Source organism: Prionailurus viverrinus, chromosome X (assembly GCF_022837055.1).
Source record: "Prionailurus viverrinus isolate Anna chromosome X, UM_Priviv_1.0, whole genome shotgun sequence".
Lineage (NCBI taxonomy): Eukaryota > Metazoa > Chordata > Mammalia > Carnivora > Felidae > Prionailurus > Prionailurus viverrinus.
The window spans coordinates 100,816,925-100,834,594 of record NC_062579.1 but is presented as its reverse complement, the minus strand read 5'-3'; the positions used below and the strand labels follow the sequence as shown (position 1 = coordinate 100,834,594).

General features: G+C 44.5%; 2 protein-coding genes and 1 long non-coding RNA gene across 3 annotated transcripts in view; 2 read left to right on the top strand and 1 right to left on the bottom strand.

Moving 5' to 3' along the window:
* Positions 1 to 49: 49 nt before the first annotated feature.
* LOC125157799 (uncharacterized) lies at positions 50 to 15,965 on the top strand. Its single transcript, XR_007149071.1, has 3 exons — positions 50 to 180; positions 10,719 to 10,723; positions 15,955 to 15,965. It is a non-coding gene; the product is annotated as an uncharacterized LOC125157799 (long non-coding RNA).
* Positions 9,741 to 17,670, bottom strand: part of SLC25A14 (solute carrier family 25 member 14) — a 50,390-nt gene continuing 42,460 nt past the window's right edge. The window contains exon 10 of the mRNA XM_047844807.1: positions 9,741 to 11,029. Coding sequence (XP_047700763.1) covers positions 11,015 to 11,029 — 15 coding nt within the window. The 3' untranslated portion in view covers positions 9,741 to 11,014. The remainder of the gene's footprint in view (positions 11,030 to 17,670) is intronic.
* On the top strand, positions 13,973 to 15,015 carry GPR119 (G protein-coupled receptor 119). Its single transcript, XM_047844809.1, has one exon. It carries the CDS (start codon positions 13,973 to 13,975, stop codon positions 15,008 to 15,010), a length of 1,038 nt encoding a protein of 345 aa, XP_047700765.1. The 3' UTR covers positions 15,011 to 15,015.

Genomic DNA, 17,670 nt, shown 5'->3' with positions numbered 1-17,670 from the left:
GGTTTCGCGGTACCGGAGGATTTTTGTCTAGTCCGTCGCTTCCTCCCTATGTGAAATGGGGCGTGAATGTGAGCCGGGTTTATTGCCGGACTCTCAGCTCCTGGACGATGCCTCACACTGATTGGGCTACCTATAAATGCTGAATAAAGACTGGAAAAGGTGCCTGTTATGGCAACTTTAGTCTCAGCCTTTGCTCTCAGTGCAAATCCCTACTCGGGCTTCCACTCCCAGCTAATCTTAGCTCACACACACATACACCCATCAAAGCATCTCTGTCCAGGAATTACAACAGAAAAGTGAAGAAGATATGCGAAAGGATAAACCTTTTTTTCTTCCTCAAATCCAAATGCATAGGCAATTGACCAGCGTGTCTCTATAAGCTGAATTGAATACCCAGATTTGTGTGAAAGCTGCTATCCTCACCCTTTTCCAGTCTCGCTGCTACTTGAGCAGGAGGCAGAAATAGTTAAAAAGCTAATAAGTTAGCAGATGCTAGTTTGTGTGCTAAGCAATTTACATGTATTGGCCCTCCATTCTCACAACTACTCCATAAAGCCTATAGATAAAATTACCCTCTTCATTTTATAGAGGGAGAAACTGAGATTCAAAGGAGTTAACTAGTTGTTTCAAAGGAGGTACTCTGCCTCTACTTATCAGGTCCGGTTGATTTAATCCGTCCTTACTGAGCATCTATGTTTGTCCTGTACAGCAAATCTGTAGACAGAAATGTTAAGTTTAGGTTCTCTTCCCTCAGGAGCTAATGATATCATTGAGGAGACAAGATATATTTTCCTGGTAGATTTCACTCCAGAATAACTAGGAACCCATAGAAGAGATGGTGGCAGACAATGTGTGATTTAAGCCATATTGAAGTTCTGAATCCATCTTGCACGTGTCTACATCAATGGCTGTGAGAACATGCATGGTTTAGAAGTGAAGTTCCAGAGCTGTGTAGTTCTCTGCATAGGCCTAACTCAGAGCCCCAGAAGTTAGGCACTTCAGAAAAGTACTTTGATGATAATGATGATGATGACGATGATGACGACAACTATAACTTCAATGACTCACCATGTACCCGATGTCCTGACAAAAAGCAAAAGGGAGACTACCCACCAATGACAGTTTCTCTTCATTCATTCTGTTTGTGTCCCTCCCCCACTCCAACCCAGCTATTCATTAGCTTTGTAGAATTATCTTGGCAGTGAAAACTAAACAGTGACAGATTGCATACAGGTTTTATCTGCTCCTGGGAATCTTAAGTTGCTTAGTCGTAGGGTTGAAGTAGCCACTGCAAAGTGATAAACCAGCATGTAGCATTATCTGACTGGATTCTTCAAGCAACTGTGAAATGAAAGAAATGGGGCTACACCTGGGTCTTGGACATCAGGGTTCAAAAGGAAGCTGAAGCAAAAGAGGAGATAAAGACCAACCAAAGGGAAGGACAATTCAGTTGGAGGAGGACATGAGAAGACTGCTACTATCAACCTAGTGGGTTCAGCAGAGATATTCTGAACCTGGGAGAACTGAAAAACATCCCAGTTTGCCTGGGACATCCCCATTGATGTGCTTCCAATTGGTAGGAATTGGTAGGTGAGACGATGTCTAGAGATTTCCACAAGTCTGGGTGGAAAGGGAATGAGGATCCAGAGGACCCTATGATCTGAGGGTCTGAGAAGAGAACCAGGGTTTGCTATTCAAGGTGGCTATTAGTGATCTCCACCAGTAACATCCATTTAGCACCCACTGTATGGAAAGCTCATGTCTAGGCTCTATGGGCAATACTGAGTAATGCATAGGCAGTCCTTACATTCAAGCCAAGGCTGAACAATATGTCCAGCCAAATTCATCTCTTCACTTCCCACCACACCACATCCCAAAACAGCTTTCCCTCCTAACTTCCTAATTTCAAGAAATGTTATCAACATTTGCCTGGTTTCCCAGGTACAAAAACAGGGGTTTTATATTTCAGTCTTCCCTATTCTTCACCCAAAGATATCTATCCAATCACCAAGTCCAATAACTGCACTACTGCAGTGTCTATAAATTGCATCTCATCCAGTCACGGTTCTGTTTCATTATCGCATGGCTCCTAGTTCTTTCAGTACTTGTATAAGTGCCTCAGCCCCTATTCTCCAGTCTTTTCTCCCACTGCTCCCCAACACAAAGCCTCAATTTCAGCCAGCTTTCACTTCTATCCATTCCCTCAGGGGTTCCTTTCATTATCCAGCCTAGACGCCCTGCTGGGAGACCCCTATACCCCTGGGCCACTCCTCTCTCTCTCTCTCTCTCTCTGAAACCCACCTGAGCTCTCAACTCCCATCAGGGCATCTCTCAAGTAGGAAACCTTTCCTGACCTCACTAGTCCACAGTGATGGTTCCCACTTCTGAACTCTGCAGCATATCACAACTCTTTTATGTTATCTCCCCAGGGAGGCTGTCAGATCCTGGAAAATACAGGCTCTTCCTTTCTAAGCCCTCAGCACCTCAAACCTCGAACACTTTTCTGCACATATAGCAAGCAACCAATACAACTTCTGGTTAATGAAGTTGCAAACACACAGAGATATGGTTACCTTTAGGGAAACAGATGAGGATAGGAGAGAGGATTTTATTTTCCCTATGTTTCTTTCTATACTGTTAGAATTTTCTTCCCTTTATCCAGAGATCACTTACATTTTTTTATTGCCATGTTATCTTGGCAGAGAGATCGTGACCTTTATTTTCTCACTTTTGTCTTTTGTTCATTTATTCAACAAATATTTATTGAGCAACTACTATATGCTAGACACTGTTCTAGGTGCGAGGGTTATAACAGTAAACAAGGCAAGGAGAGTTCTTGTCTTCATGGAGTTTACATTCTTGTTGGGGAAGAAGGCAAATAAACATATAAACATACATCCAATGTTGAGAAGTGCTATGAAGGGTAAGGGGACAGAGAGTTACAAAGTGTTGCTATTTTAAAAGGGTGATGTGTCAAAGAAGGCCTCCCTGATAAAATGACACGGAGGCAGAGACCTGCAAGAAGATGAGGAGCAAGTCATGAAACATCTGGGGGAAGAGTATTCAGGGAGAGTGAACATTAAGTGCCAAGGTCCTGAGACAGGAATGTGTTTGAGAAACAATAAGGAGGCCAGAGTAGCTGGAGAGGAGCAGGAAAGGAAGAGAATAACATATTTTTGTTTATTTAACAAAATCTGATTTAGTACCCACCACATACCAGGTACTGTTCTAGGTACCTTACATACATTAACTCATTTACTTCTCACAACAATCCTATGTGGTAGATACTATTATCCCCATTTTGCAGATGATGAAACTGGGGCACAGAGAGGTTAAGTCACTTGCCCTATGTCACACAGCTGGCCAGTGGTAGAGCCAGGATTTAGATCCAGGTAGTATGGCTCCAATGTCTGCACCCTTAGCCAACATGCATAGGATAAGTGGGGGTGAGGGGAACAGATCAGGCAGGGACATGTTGGGTAGCAACTTTAGATTTTACTCAGTGTGAGTTGAGAAGCCAACAAAGGATTTTAGTCTGGCTTACATTTTAGAAGGATCACCTTGGCTGCAAACTGTGGGGTTGAGGAGAGTGCCTAGGATAGAGTCAAGGAGACTAGGAAGCTTTGCAATAATTCAGGCAGGAGATGATGGTGGTTTGCCCCAGGGAGATAGCAAGGGAGAGGGTGTCCCATGCTGATATTTTTTTAACAAAAAAATCTTTTATTATTATTTTTTTAATGTTTACTTATTTTTGAGAGAGAGAGACACAGAGTGCAAGACACACACAGAGTGCAAGTTGAGAAGGGGCAGAGAGACTCAGAATCCGAAGCAGGTTCCAGGGCCTGAGCTGTCTGCCCAGAGCCTGATGTGGGGCTCAAACTCACAAACCGTGAGATCATGACCTGAGCTGAACTCAGACACTTAACCAACTGAGCCACCCAGGCGCCCCAGAGAAAATACTTTTAAAAAGTAAAGAACATACATGACACCAATGTAAAGGCATATTCTATGTTTATGAGTGCTGGGATGCTGGGCTAGATGCTGGGGATACTACAGTAAACAAGACCATAAGACCCAGTCCCTGCTCCTGAATAGCTCAAAATGTTGCCAGATATTTACATTTATGAATAAATATAATACAAAGGGATGAGGGTCAAAATGAAGGTATGAATGAAATGTCACTGGAACAAGTTGAGGAATCAATTAATTCTGACTACCAGGGATCAAAGGGAGCTGGGATTGGAAAAGAGATTGTCAGGGAAAGCTATGGTGAGGCAGAGGACAGTTGAGCTGCACCTTGAAGGCAGTCACCATGAAGATGGAAGACGGGATGGATGCCAGGCAGAGAGAGCATTTCAAGCAGAAGAATCACAAGAGACAAATACATCAAAGTGTGAAAAGTGTACGGTGTGACCAGGAGATGGGATGGGGCAGGGCATCCCATGAAGATGGAAGGTTTCAGGCCATTTTATGAAAGGCCTTGCAGATGCAGCCAAGAAGGTCAGATTCCAGCCTGCAGGCAATGAGAAATGATCATATGGCTTAATCAGTCAGTCATTCAACCAAAGAACAAGCCAGCCACTAGTTGAGGACCTGCCATATGCAAACACTGTATTAGGTGCTGAGAATACAAAAGGTAACATGTTAAGTCTAGAGAGAAAAATATATGTCAGGAAAAAATACAATGCAAGTATTGTCCCTTGACCCTGGGGATAAAATGGTCAATTTTATTTAAGATCACCTTGGAACAAGTATGGAAGATGGATTAAAGACATGCAAGTCTTGATTCTGGGGGACCAGTTGGCTGTGATGGAAAGAACAAAAGTCAACAGATTTCAGTGGCACATGTTGACTAAAGTAGACATGGGCGGTGAGGAAACATCTCAGGATGGCACTTAGGTTTCTGGTGAGAGACTAGATGAGTAATGACTAGTCTCTACAGTAAGAAAGGCAGGGAGGAAGGCTGGTTTGGGAGAAAACTGATGAATTCATACGGCAAACTGTTGAATCTAAAGTATCCAAAGGAGACCAAGGAGGAGAAGGATGGCTGAAGGTGAAGCAGCAGGATTCCAGAAGATAGTGAAAGGTGACCAATGTTGTCAAACACCACAGGAAAGTTCTCTTGGCAGAAGGACCTTTAAGCTTTCAGTGTTTTGCCCATTTATTTCAATTGGTCCAAAGCAATGTCACTATCAAGAAAGTTGACTTGAGAGGACCCAAAAATCCAACGGCATGCCATCCTGTATTTACCTGCTCCAACACTGGAGACTTAGGGGCAATGCTGCCTGATGGAAGCAAAACAGAAGCCTGAGAGCGTGGATACAGGCCACACTTCCATGAGTTAAAGAAAGCTGTTAAATATATTTATTTAAGGGGTCTGTTCCTTAATTATAGGTTGCCTGGAGGAATAGAGAATAAGAAATGATGTGTTGTGTTAACAGGAGCTCTTACCATCTCTTCCAAGGATATTAACCTGAATCCATACGTGGGCTCCAGGGAGTCTATAAGGACCCTGCGTTTGTTTGTATGATGTGTATGTAACATGAACATGTGCATTTTTAAAGAGATGGTCCATAGCTTCCAACAGGTTCCAAAATAGTTCTATGGTTCAGAAAACAACAGCTAAAGACTACTGCACTAGAGTGTCTAAGGATTATCTATGAATACTGTCATCCACAGATAATTCAGAGCAGTTTACAAAGCTGAGAAGCTGTTGCAGGAGAACTGGCATGAGTTATGTGCATCAGATATTGATACATTGGAAGCACAACCGCACCCTCCACTGGCTCCCCCCAGGCTCAGCACAACTGCTCGCTCTCAGCAGTCTGACTCTCAGGTATAATCTTGAGGAGCTACATAGAGAATCCCAAACTCTGGAGGAAGAGGAGGACAAATCACTTTCAGGGGTGAGTATGCCTTCTAGAAGGTACATGACAGATGTCGTTTTATCACCTGCTCATTGTTGTTCAGCTTTTCTCCAGTGCCCAGGCCAAAGCAGATTTCCAAACCTCGAGCAGCACAAATTTTAGAAGTGGCTAAGGTTTCTTTTTTTTTTTAATTTTTAATGTTTGTTTATTTTTGAGAGAGAAAGAGACCGAGCACAAGCAGGGGAGGGGCAGAGAGAGAGGGAGACACAGACTCTGAAGCAGGCTCCAGGCTCTGAGCTGTCAGCACAGAGCCTGATGTGGGGCTCAACCTCACGAACTGTGAAACCATAACCTGCACCAAAGTCAGACGCTCAACCGACTGAGCCACCAGGTGCCCCTAGAAGAGGCTAAGGTTTCTGATGAGCTGACTTTAAAAGCAGAATCCAGTTTCAGGGCATGAAGGGGGAGAATGAAGAAGAAATTGCTAGGGCATTAGATAGCTCTGATCCAAGCAGAGCCCACCTGTGATCATGAATCACATTTACTCTAAATTCATGATGTTAAGTCCCCTTCGGTATATAGGTCTAAGGAGCATGCATGCAGAATCGAACTGAATGGGATCATCAGACCAGGTGCGATGAGTAGAGGTGGGCCAATTGAACTGGGGCTGAATGGAAAAGAATTTTTGAGGGATGTCAGGAGCCTGCCTAGAGCAGGAGTTCCTAAAAGGCCATCACATTTGCACTTAAGCAGGTCAATCTCCAAGCCAATGACTAAGTGCCCTACCCTCGAGTCTCCAAAATACTCCTTGCATTATCAGCCTTTACCCTCCTGTCAGTCATTCTCATAATTTCTGGAGTGTTCTGTTGCCAATCCTTATCATAAAATGACATATTGAGACAAAGGGGAAGAAGCCAGTTAGCAGGAGAGCCTGGTGAAACACTGATCCAGAGAGTAGGAGACAATCTGCATATTAGGGAAAGGAGTAGGTGGCCATGGGGCAGAGAAGCCAGACAACTGAGACACATTATCATAAGGACTAGAATAGATGGGTGATCAGAAAGACAAACTGAGAAGCAAGCAAAGCCCTCAGAGACTAAACACAGGGCAGGTCTGCCTTGGCTCAAGGCCCAGTGCCATTGCATGTAGGAGGGCTGCATTCTTGTGCACGGTGGACGCTGGCATCCATCATGAGGCTGGGCATGAGTTTTCAAAGCCATAGGATGATGCCACACAACTTTCACTGCCTCTGGTCAGCAACTTTTTTCTGTAACAACATTATAGTTTTGGAGAGACCAGGTGGCATCGTTATGTGAATGCAGACTCTGAGACTTGGCAGACCTGGGTTCAAATCCGAGTTCTACCGTCTGCTGGCTGTGGAACTCTGGGCAATTTAATTAGCCTGAATTAACTTCTGATAATATCACCTCACAGGCATATTGTGAGGATTAAATGAGATCATGCATTGTCAAGTGTGTGTGATAAGAAAGACTTTCAATGAAAAAAGAAATGTGAATTGAATGTATATTTTCTCCCCTCACCCCACCCCCATTGCACAAGCCATGGGAATTAAGCAAAAGTATTTGTGCCTTATTACCCAATTCCTAATCTTCAGGGCAGGGAAGGATTTCCATGCACTGGTCTCAACAATATGAATACATAAAAGGAGGAAGAAATTTCTGAGCCCTGGGTGGCAAATGAAAACGTCTTTGTACTCACCACGCTCCTCTGGCCTGCATGAAGGCATAACTAAGATGCAACACAATCAGAGCAACCTGCATGTGCCTAGAAGGATCTTTCTTCCTTTTAAAGACCCTTCCTATTTATATGGAAAACAGGAGCAAAGCCTTTCCAAGGATTGCTTTCTCCCTGAAGAGTGTCTGCCCTCTGCTGGGCTTCATGGCCATTGGCATTTGGCATCGCAGAGCAAGCTGCTCTTTCCTGGGTAAGTAGAAACCTTTGTAGTATTACAACCAAATGTCTCTTGGGCAGCAGGCACTGCCAAGCAGCAATATAAACAGGACCCAGTGTTTTAATTGCCTCCTCATATTAACCCTTTAGTTCAATGTATTAGTTTCCTACTGTTGCTGCAACAAATTCCCACAAACCTAGCGCTTAAAACACCACCAATGTAGTATCTTACAGTTCTCGACATCGGAAGTCTGAGATCAGTTTCACATCAAAGTGTCAGCATGCCTGGTTCCTTCTGGAGGCTCTAGGGGAGAATCTGTCTCCTTGCCTTTTCTAGCTTCTAGAGGCCTCTTGCAATTTTTGGCTCATGACCCCTTCCTTGCATCACTCCAACCTTGTGCTTCCATCATCACACCCCTTAATACTGCTTGCTGATCTCCTGCCTCCCTCAAACAAGGACCCTTGGGATTATATCATTGGGCCCACCCATAATATCCAGGATAATCACCCCATCTCAAGATTTTTGCTTAATCCCATCAACAAAGTCCCTTTTGCCGCATAAGGCAAGATATTCACAGGTTCCAGGGATTCAAAAGTGAACATCTTTGGGAGCTATTACTCAGCCTACCACACCCAGGCTTCTGCAACATGGAGTAGAAAAAAGCTATTGGACAAGGAGTGATAAGACTTGGATGCCAATCCCTGCTCTGCCACTGCTTCCTAGCTGGGTAACCTTGGACAGGCCCTTTTGCCTCTCCAAGCCTCAGCATCTTCACTTTTAAGGTGGGGAGAAAAATAACACCTATCTCATAAGGTGTTACTTGAATGTCCAAAAAGTTCTGAGCATAGTAACGATCACAGATCAGGCACTCCATCAACATGCTGGAAGGGGATGTTGACAGGGGAGAAAGACAGGACAAGCAGTTAGAAGGCTATAATAGTGCAGATGAAAGATAAGAAAAGTGCTAAAACGGAGAGGCACTAGCAATAATGGAAAGCAGGAGTGGGAAGATAAGTGGAGAGGTATACATGAGTCCAGAGTCATATATTTCCTTGGGCTCACAGTAAAAAAAAAAAAAAAATTCTCATTGTCCACAATTACTGGGCTTTAGTGACCCAACAAGGGGGAAAGGTCTTCTATTTAATTTGAGCTCAAGCACCTGTGAAAAAACCCAAAGCATAAAAGTGTCAGCATTAAGGTCGAGGTAATAAGATGTGCAAAGGCACAGAGTCACAAACTGGCAAAACAAAAAGGGGGGGGGGTAATCTCTATGGTTGATAAGAGGACAAATTCTTGGTGGCTGTTCCACACAAGCTTCTGGCCTGAGAATTTCCAACACCTGCTGCTTATATGAGTTGTGTGGCCTTGGACAAATAAGTCACCCTCTGCATGCCTTGGTTTGCCCATCTGTAAAATTGGAATATTAATAGTACCTACCTTATAGAATTTTTGTAAGGATTAAAGAATATGTTGTACATTTAGCACGGTACTCAGCATTTTAAAGGCCCCATAAATATTAGCTGGTATCACTGTTGCACGGCGGCTCAGAAGCCCCAGAAGTCTAGGGCTGTTTCTTCAAAGTGCCTCCCACTGTAAAAAGGGACTAAAGCCTCAAATACTGCTCCACCCACCCCATTTTGCCCTGCCATTTCTCACCACACACACACACACAACCTCTTTCTACAACTGTAGCACTGGCAGGTAACAAAGTGTAAGCAAAAGTAAGTGTATAACTATGTATATACATAATGTACATGTGTGCACAGAGGCATTTGGCTGTGGTCTGCAAAGGGCCTTTGCAAAGTGGTGCCTGAGCTGAAATGGGGAGAAGGGGGTTGTTACTGAGGAGGTTTTATTTTAAGTTTGTTTATTTATTTATTTATTTATTTATTTATTTATTTATTGACAGAAAGAGAGGGGGAGAGAGAGAGAGAGAGAGAGAGAGAGAGAGAGAGAGAGAGAATGCCAAACAGGCTCCACACTGTCAGTGCAGACCCCGATGTGGGGCTCAAACTCACAAAACTGTGAGATCGTGACCTGAGCTCAAGTCGGATGCTTAACCAGGCGTCCCTTTCTTTTGAAATTACATGAACACATCCTCACTGTGAAAATACATAACAAGTCAGTATTCCAAGTAAATTGTGACAGTCGCTTTCCATCCCGGCTTCTCACTCCCCTCCTTAAAGCTATTCACTCTCTGTTAACATGTATTTATGGTGATCTCTGTGCACCTATACACACATAAAGCTGGGGTTTGGGATTTTACTTTTGTAAGTGGGTCCAGATGCTACATACTGATGTGTGACTTGATTTATCAGTCAACAATAAGCCTTGGAGGGCTGCATCAGGACATATAAGCCTATCCCATTCTTTTCACACCACTGCGTAGTATTTAACAGCAATGGATGTATGGTCTAGTCATTCACAGAGGGATATTAAATGTCACTGCTGCTTTTATCCCTGGGCAAGACGCAGCTAAATCATACAGGCAGATGGCTGGTCTAGACACTACAAGTAATCAGGTATCACTTGTCTTGGATATCTTCCTAGAGCTCCTCTCCCAGGGGCCTGGCTCCAAAGGCGGGCTCTTTTGAAGCCTGGTTTCTCCTCCACACTCATTCCAGTTGAAACCTCTGGTCCTTGGTTCCATGCCCTTGGTGTACAAAGCACCCCACTGCATCCTTAGCCCACTACAACCAGCATTTAATGCTTTGGTTATGGGATAGTTTGACCAGAGAATAAGCCCTCTCATCCTTTACCTTCCTCCCCTTTGTCAACCCCAACTTGTTTATCTTGTCAATCAATGCTCCACTCTGGAGACTCTGAGAACCCTCAGACTTAAGACCATAAGGACTAACCACTGGCCTTCCAGGAAGGAACCACATTCTCTGTGGTCTTGACCTCACAGCATGGGCAAAGCCAAAGGACACACAGCTGAGTCTGTGTGGTAGTGTGAGAAAGGGGACAGAAAAAGCCAAGGAGGACACAGAGGTGGGGACAACTAAGAAAGAAGGGAGGGAGCTGAGGAACAGAAGACTCCCAGGGGCCCATCAATAATAGGTTGCACAGGGACTGAAAGACAACGCAACGGGAATAACGATGTTTTGCAGATGTTTTGCACTGCTGCAGGAATTATCTCTAAGGCCTTCCCGACAGGTGAGCATTCAGGCTCTGCTTGCATATTTCCAGTGACAGGGAGCCCACTCTTTTCCAAAGCTTCCTATATTAGTTTAAATCAGCTTGTGGATGCCTAAGGAGATAAGACAGAAAAAAAGAGAGTGTTGATGGGTAAAAGAAATAAATGTCTAGGACATGAGCAAAGGAAGATTACACTGAGAAGACCATCTTTGGGGGATGGAGGGAGAAGATGTGGGCAGCAGAGAACACTGGTATGGTAGGCAGAAAAATGCCCCCTTCCAAAGACGTGCATGTCCTAATCCCCAGAACCTGTGAATATTTTACCTTACACAGCAAAAAGCACTTTGAAAATGTGACATGGGGAGGATATCATTGATTATCCAGGTAGACTCAATATAATCACAAGAGTCCTTAAAAGAGGGAGGTAGGAGGGTCAGAGTCAGAGAAGATGTGACTACAGAAGCAGAGGTTGGAATGATGTGTCATGAGCCAAGGAATGCAGGCAGCCTCTAAAAGCTGAAAAAGGCAAGGAAATTATTGTCCCCTAGAGCCTCCCAAAGGAACCCAGCCCTGATAACGCCTTAATTGGAGCCCTGTGAAACCTGTTTCGGACTTCTGACCTCAAGAAGGGTAAAATAATACATCTATGTTGTTTAAGCCACTAAGCTTGTAGCAGTTTGCTACAGCAGCAAAAGTAAACCAACATAACCAGGCACCGGAGACTAGGTGCTGGGAAAGGACACCTTTAATGTGCATACAGATCACCTGGAGATCTTGTTCCAATGCGCACTCTGCTTCAGAAGGTCTTGGGAAGGGCCTAAGATTCTGCATTTCTACCAAGCTCACAGGTCCTACCAATGCTCCTGATCTGATACACACTTTGATTAACAAGAGACTAGAAGACACTCGATAAAAGTACCTGTGTAATATTTTATAGTTCATGAAGCCTTTTAATATCCATCATACCTCGTTCTGTCATCCCCACAACCTTGTGACATAGGAATTATTGTCCCCATGGAACACACGAGGAAGCCACAGCTGAGTCAGAGAGGTAAATTCATTTGTCCAAGCAAAATCACAGAGACAGTGTCCTGACTCCAGAGCCTGTGTTTCTGCCAATGAACAGTGGTTCTCACCCCTGGCTGAGTATTATAATCACATGAGGAGCTTTCAAAACTCTGGATGCATAGGTCACACCCCAAACTAATGGTATCAGAATCTCTTGGTGTGTGACCCAAAACATCAGTATTTTTGGTCACCAAGTAACTCCACAGCACGGCTAAGGTTAAGAACCATTTCAAAAAAAAAAAAAAAAAGAACCATTTCACTAGAGCACTGGTTCTCAAATGGGGTCCCTGAATCAGCATCACCTGGGAACTTGTTAGAAATGCAGATTCTCAGGCCCACCCCAGACATAAATAATCTAAAACTCAGGGTGAGGCTCAAGAATCTGTGTGTTAACAAGCCTTCCAAGGGGTTCTGATGCACTCTCAAGTTTGAGCATGGGCTTCAAAAGGACCATCTTGACTCCTAGACAAGAGCTAGGGAAACTAGAGCACACTTTAGATCCAGGCATAAAATCAGGCCAGGTACTAAGCAACCTGAAGTCAGCTTCCTAATGGAGGTACCAAAGCATAAGAACTGTTCTCAGACTGGCAGCTGGAGTACCAAGTCCCCATGCCACAGCCTTTGTGATCATTTGTAGGAGAGACCTCTGTCAACAGCCCTCTCCAACTGTCAAAACATCCTGGATATAATATTTGCCTCCAACTCTGCACCTTGCTCTCCACTCCCTCACTTAAAACACTAACCTTTCCCATTTGTGCTCTCACCTGAACTGAGTAAATAAGCTTCAAACCACTCTTCTCCCCACCCCTCTCTTCTTGGTATCCAAGAGTAGCAGGCAAAAGGTTGGTTCTAATGTACCCGAACAAATGGATATACAACTTAAAATAGGAGTGACCTACACAGCGGCGGCCCTGCCTGAGCCCATCTCACCTGCCTCGGCAACACTGCCACCCTTCAGCCTAACACGATCCACAGTGGAAATGGAAAATTCCACAACCAAATATTACAGCAGACACTTTCCAGAATGCAGCTCGCCTCCTCTTCTCCTGTCCCAGAGAGACCTCGGGGCTACAGGATCAAGAAAGGAAAGGCTGGCAACCACGACTTCTGACCAGAGACACGTTTTCAGTGAGTATACCCAACAAACAGAAGTTTTAGACAGGGAGTGGGTTCTGGTTGACACTGAATTAACAACTGTTAACAATTACCTGCTTTCATTTTCCTGCCTTTCTGAATCAGCCAAGATCTGAGGGATGAAAAAGAAGGGGATGGCACCGCCTATTTTAGAGAATTAGACTCTGAGGTGTTAGGAAGCAAAAGATAAATAGCTTAAATGTGTGGTAGCTCCCCTGAAAGTATGCTGGGCCTTGAAATAGTCTGCCCGCCCTCACTTCCCACTTCAACTGATTATGATCATCTTGCTTGATTGAAAGAAGTAATAGTAGTAACTGAGAATTTGTTATTAAGCAAATACTTAATTAAGCTGAGATCAGTTGTTAAGCTAGTACTTGAAGCTTGGGAAAAGAAGAAGTAGGAGTTTAATATCAAGCTATGGAGGAAGAAAAAGTGTGATTAGAGTCAATTATATCTTCTGCCAGACAGGAGATCAGATGAATGCCCCAGGCCCTCCAAAGAAAGTCCTTGAAGCATCAATGGAGGAAGAGAGCCTGGCGAGACAGTATGCACAGGTACTTGGGAGTTGTCTAGTAACTTGGTAGTTGGAGGAGGAGGGACTAGCACAGCGGCCAGGGGGAGGGCTACACAGGGATTGCTGCCTTCAGAGAGCTGGAGAGGCAATAGGCTGAGGACTGAAAGAGAAAGGGTGAGTGATTCTCAGTGATCAGCAGGATCTGAAAGATGGCAAGCTGCCCGTCGTGGCCAGATCTCTGATGCCCCTCTGAACCCAGCCCTTTCTCTCCCAGCCCGTGAGAATTTGAGCTGGAGAGCCAGAATGCCCTGGTAAGTGGAAATCCTGCCACTTCAAGACATGGAGTCATCTTTTCCATTTGGAGTGACTCTTGCTGTCCTGGCCTCCCTCATTATTGCTGCCAATGCACTAGTGGCTGTGGCTGTGCTGTTGCTGATCCACAAGAATGATGGTGTTGGTCTCTGCTTCACCTTGAATCTGGCTGTAGCCGACACCTTGCTTGGTGTGGCCATCTCTGGCCTAGTCACAGACCAGCTCTCCAGCCCACCTCGGCCCACACAGAAGACCCTATGCAGCCTTCGGATGGCATTTGTTACTTCTTCCGCAGCTGCCTCTGTCCTCACAGTCATGCTGATTGCCTTTGACAGGTACCTTGCCATCAAGCAGCCCCTCCGCTACTTCCAGATAATGAACGGGCTCATGGCTGGGTCCTGCATTGCCGGGCTGTGGTTGATGTCTTACCTTATTGGCTTCCTCCCACTTGGAGTCCCCATATTTCAGCAGACTACCTACCAGGGTCCCTGCAGCTTCTTCGCTGTGTTTCACCCACGCTTTGTGCTGACCCTCTCCTGCGTTGGCTTCTTCCCAGCCCTGCTCCTCTTTGTCTTCTTCTACTGTGATATGCTCAAGATTGCCTCCATGCACAGCCAGCAGATCCGAAAGATGGAACAAGCAGGAGCCATGGCCGGAGCATACCGGCCTCCTCGGACTCCCAGCGACTTCAAGGCTGTCCGCACTGTGGCTGTTCTCATTGGGAGCTTCACTCTGTCCTGGACCCCATTCCTTATCACTGGCATTGTGCAGGTGGCCTGCCAGAAGTGCTACCTCTACCTGGTGCTGGAACGGTACCTGTGGCTGCTCGGTGTGGGCAACTCCCTGCTCAACCCACTCATCTATGCCTACTGGCAGAAGGAGGTGCGGCAGCAGCTCTACCAGATGGCCCTGGGAGTGAAGAAAGGGCTCACCTCATTCCTTCTTCTTCTCTCAGCCAGGGATGGTGGCCCAGAGGGGCCCAGGGAAAGTTCCTGTCCTATCACCACTATCTCCCACTCACAGCTTCATGGCGAAGATGGTAAGGGCAGAGAAGTTTCAAAGTGACTTCTTCCTCTCCTCTCTGGGCCCCAACTAGGAATTCAAAGCTAGGGGAATGAAAGTGCTTGCTTCAGACAGTTGACTGCCCCACCCCAGACTGAGAGGAACTGAGGTAGGGTGCTGACTTTCTTCTATAACCAATTTCCTCATTTGCAAATCTCCATTCCTCCCTATGCTTCTTTTGCAATTAATCTGTCTCTCCTGTACAGGTAGGTAGAAAGAAATGTACTACTGAAATAATGCTAAAAAATCAAATCCTATTCTTGAATACACTACAGCAGCAGTATCCAACATAAATATAATGCAGGTCACATATAATTTTAAATGTTCTAGTAACCACATTTAAAAGGTTTAAAAAAGGCAATGTTAATGTTTCCTTTAACCCAGTATATCTAAAACATACTTTCAATATGTAATCAATATAAAAATTACTGCACTGTTTTTTTCATGCTAAATCTTTGCATCTGGTGTGTGTTTTACCTTTCAGAACCTCTAAATCCAAACTAGCCATATTTCAAATGCTCAACAGCCACATATGGCTAGTAGCTACCATATTGGACAGCACAGCACTAGAGACATGAGGTTGTTCCCCTCAACTCTTTACTATAGTGATGGCTTTGGTAAAGTGAGGAGTCCTGCCCTCCCTGATGTAAATCAGACATTTTAAGTAGTGAGTTTGCCTGAAATGTAGGAACCTGAATTAGATCCTACAGCTTGTCTTCTCTCGCACTTCATGGAGTTCAAAACACTGTTTCTTTGGAAATAGCCAATCTTGTGGTTATTTCTGCTACGACCCCTCCCATTCTACCACTAACTCTGTGGTGCCCCTTCCCCTCAGTTGGCTTATGGTCACTTGTAGCTACTTGATGAGAATGCGAACCACAAATTCTGAGACCCTAGAAGTGAAGGAGGTGGAAAAAGGGTTAGGTACCAAGAAAGGCACTGCCAAGCTCTTAAACACTCTTAAATCTGCATTTTCCTAAGAAACTCAGTCACATAAGGGGATACCTCCAACATGTCCCAGGAGACCAGCTGAGGAACAGGTGTCTCATCTTGCTTTCTGTGGGTACAAAAAAAATGGCTGTTGGCAGCCAGGAATTATGGCCAGCCTCCCTCTGGGCAACGCTGGCAGCAGAAATTCGAGAACAGACTGGGAAAGAAACCCAGGAATTATGCTCAGTCTTCCTGAGCTTTCTTGTAACCCTTTCCTCAATCTTCTGGTCTCCACAGAGGATTCTTAGAAATTTGTCTCTTGAGGTCCTAAACTAGATTAACTCCCTAGAAAGCTGCTGAGTGGACAACCAAAGAAGGCAAGAAGAAACCAATACAGTATGGATTAAATTTTAATTTGGTGCCAAAACAACCATGGAAGGTTAACCCATTGATATCTCTAAAATGATGGCCTGAGGATGCATTTGAGTCCAATGTGTAAAGGCTAATTCCAAGAGGCCCATGAACTTTTTCATTCACATCTGAAACTAAAATGTTCCAAACCAGGATGGAATCCGGCTGTCCTCCTCTCCACAGGATGGCGCCACACCATGATGTTTTGCACTTGGGTTTTAATTTCCCTTCAGTCTTAGACTACCTCCCAGCTTGTATTCCTCAGTTGTTTGGAGGTGAATGTTCATCCCTTTCCACTTCTATACACTTGAAAAATTCCCTTCTTCCTATTTTCACCCTCTACCTTCAGCACAAATGGCCTGTTTCTCGCTGATCTATTCTAATACACACCAACCCTCTTTTGCTAGACTATTTTGTGCAGTTGCTCTGTTTACCACAGTGGCCCAGAGGAGGACCATGCTTGCCTTCACCAGAGCAGGCTTTATGTTCCTAAAACTGAAGAACTTTTTGGCTCTCAAGTGAATGATGGAACCCCAAGTGCCTTGAAGTGCTGAGCACGCAGCAAGTACCACTTATGCCAGCAATAGGCACCCTCTTGGATTGGGTTATGAGTTACTGGGAGCTACATAAAACACAAACAGTGACGGGGTTTGGGGACAAAATGGGAAGCAGGCTCAAATCAATGCCCTCCTTACTGGTGGTCCAAAGCTTAACTTCCTGGCCTTGCTGCAAAGGACTGATCTTGCCAAGGTAACACAAGCAAAGTGGAATGAAAATTATAGGAAAAAGGAACTGAGGAGAAGCTAAGTGAATGCTGTGGTGTTAGGTTCAGTCTAAAAAAACTCTGCTATTCCTGGGAGGCAGTATATTCAGTGGAAATCACAAACTTTGAAGTCCAATAGACCAGTGTCCAAATTACCATTCAGTTGTTTAACTGTCAAAGCTACAGCTTCCTCATTTGTAAAACTGGGGTAATAATGCCTACCTTATATTGTTATCAAAAGGATTAGCTCAAATAATGTATAGGAAAACGTCTAGTAAATGACAGCACATGGTTAGTGCTCAAATAATGTTCTCTTCCTCATACTTAAAAATCCTAAAGAATAAAATATCCAGCTGGCCAATTTAAAGGAGTCTGTCATATCTGTAGATATAATGGCCTCCAGGACAAAGACAGTTAGGCTCCAAACTGTGAATTCCTCAACCCATGAATGTTTCTGAAAACAAGTGGTGAGAGACAACTCAGGTTGAAAGAGACAAACAGTAAATCTCAGGATCAAGGGACAGCAAATACAAACAAGGCCCTATTATCATACATTTGG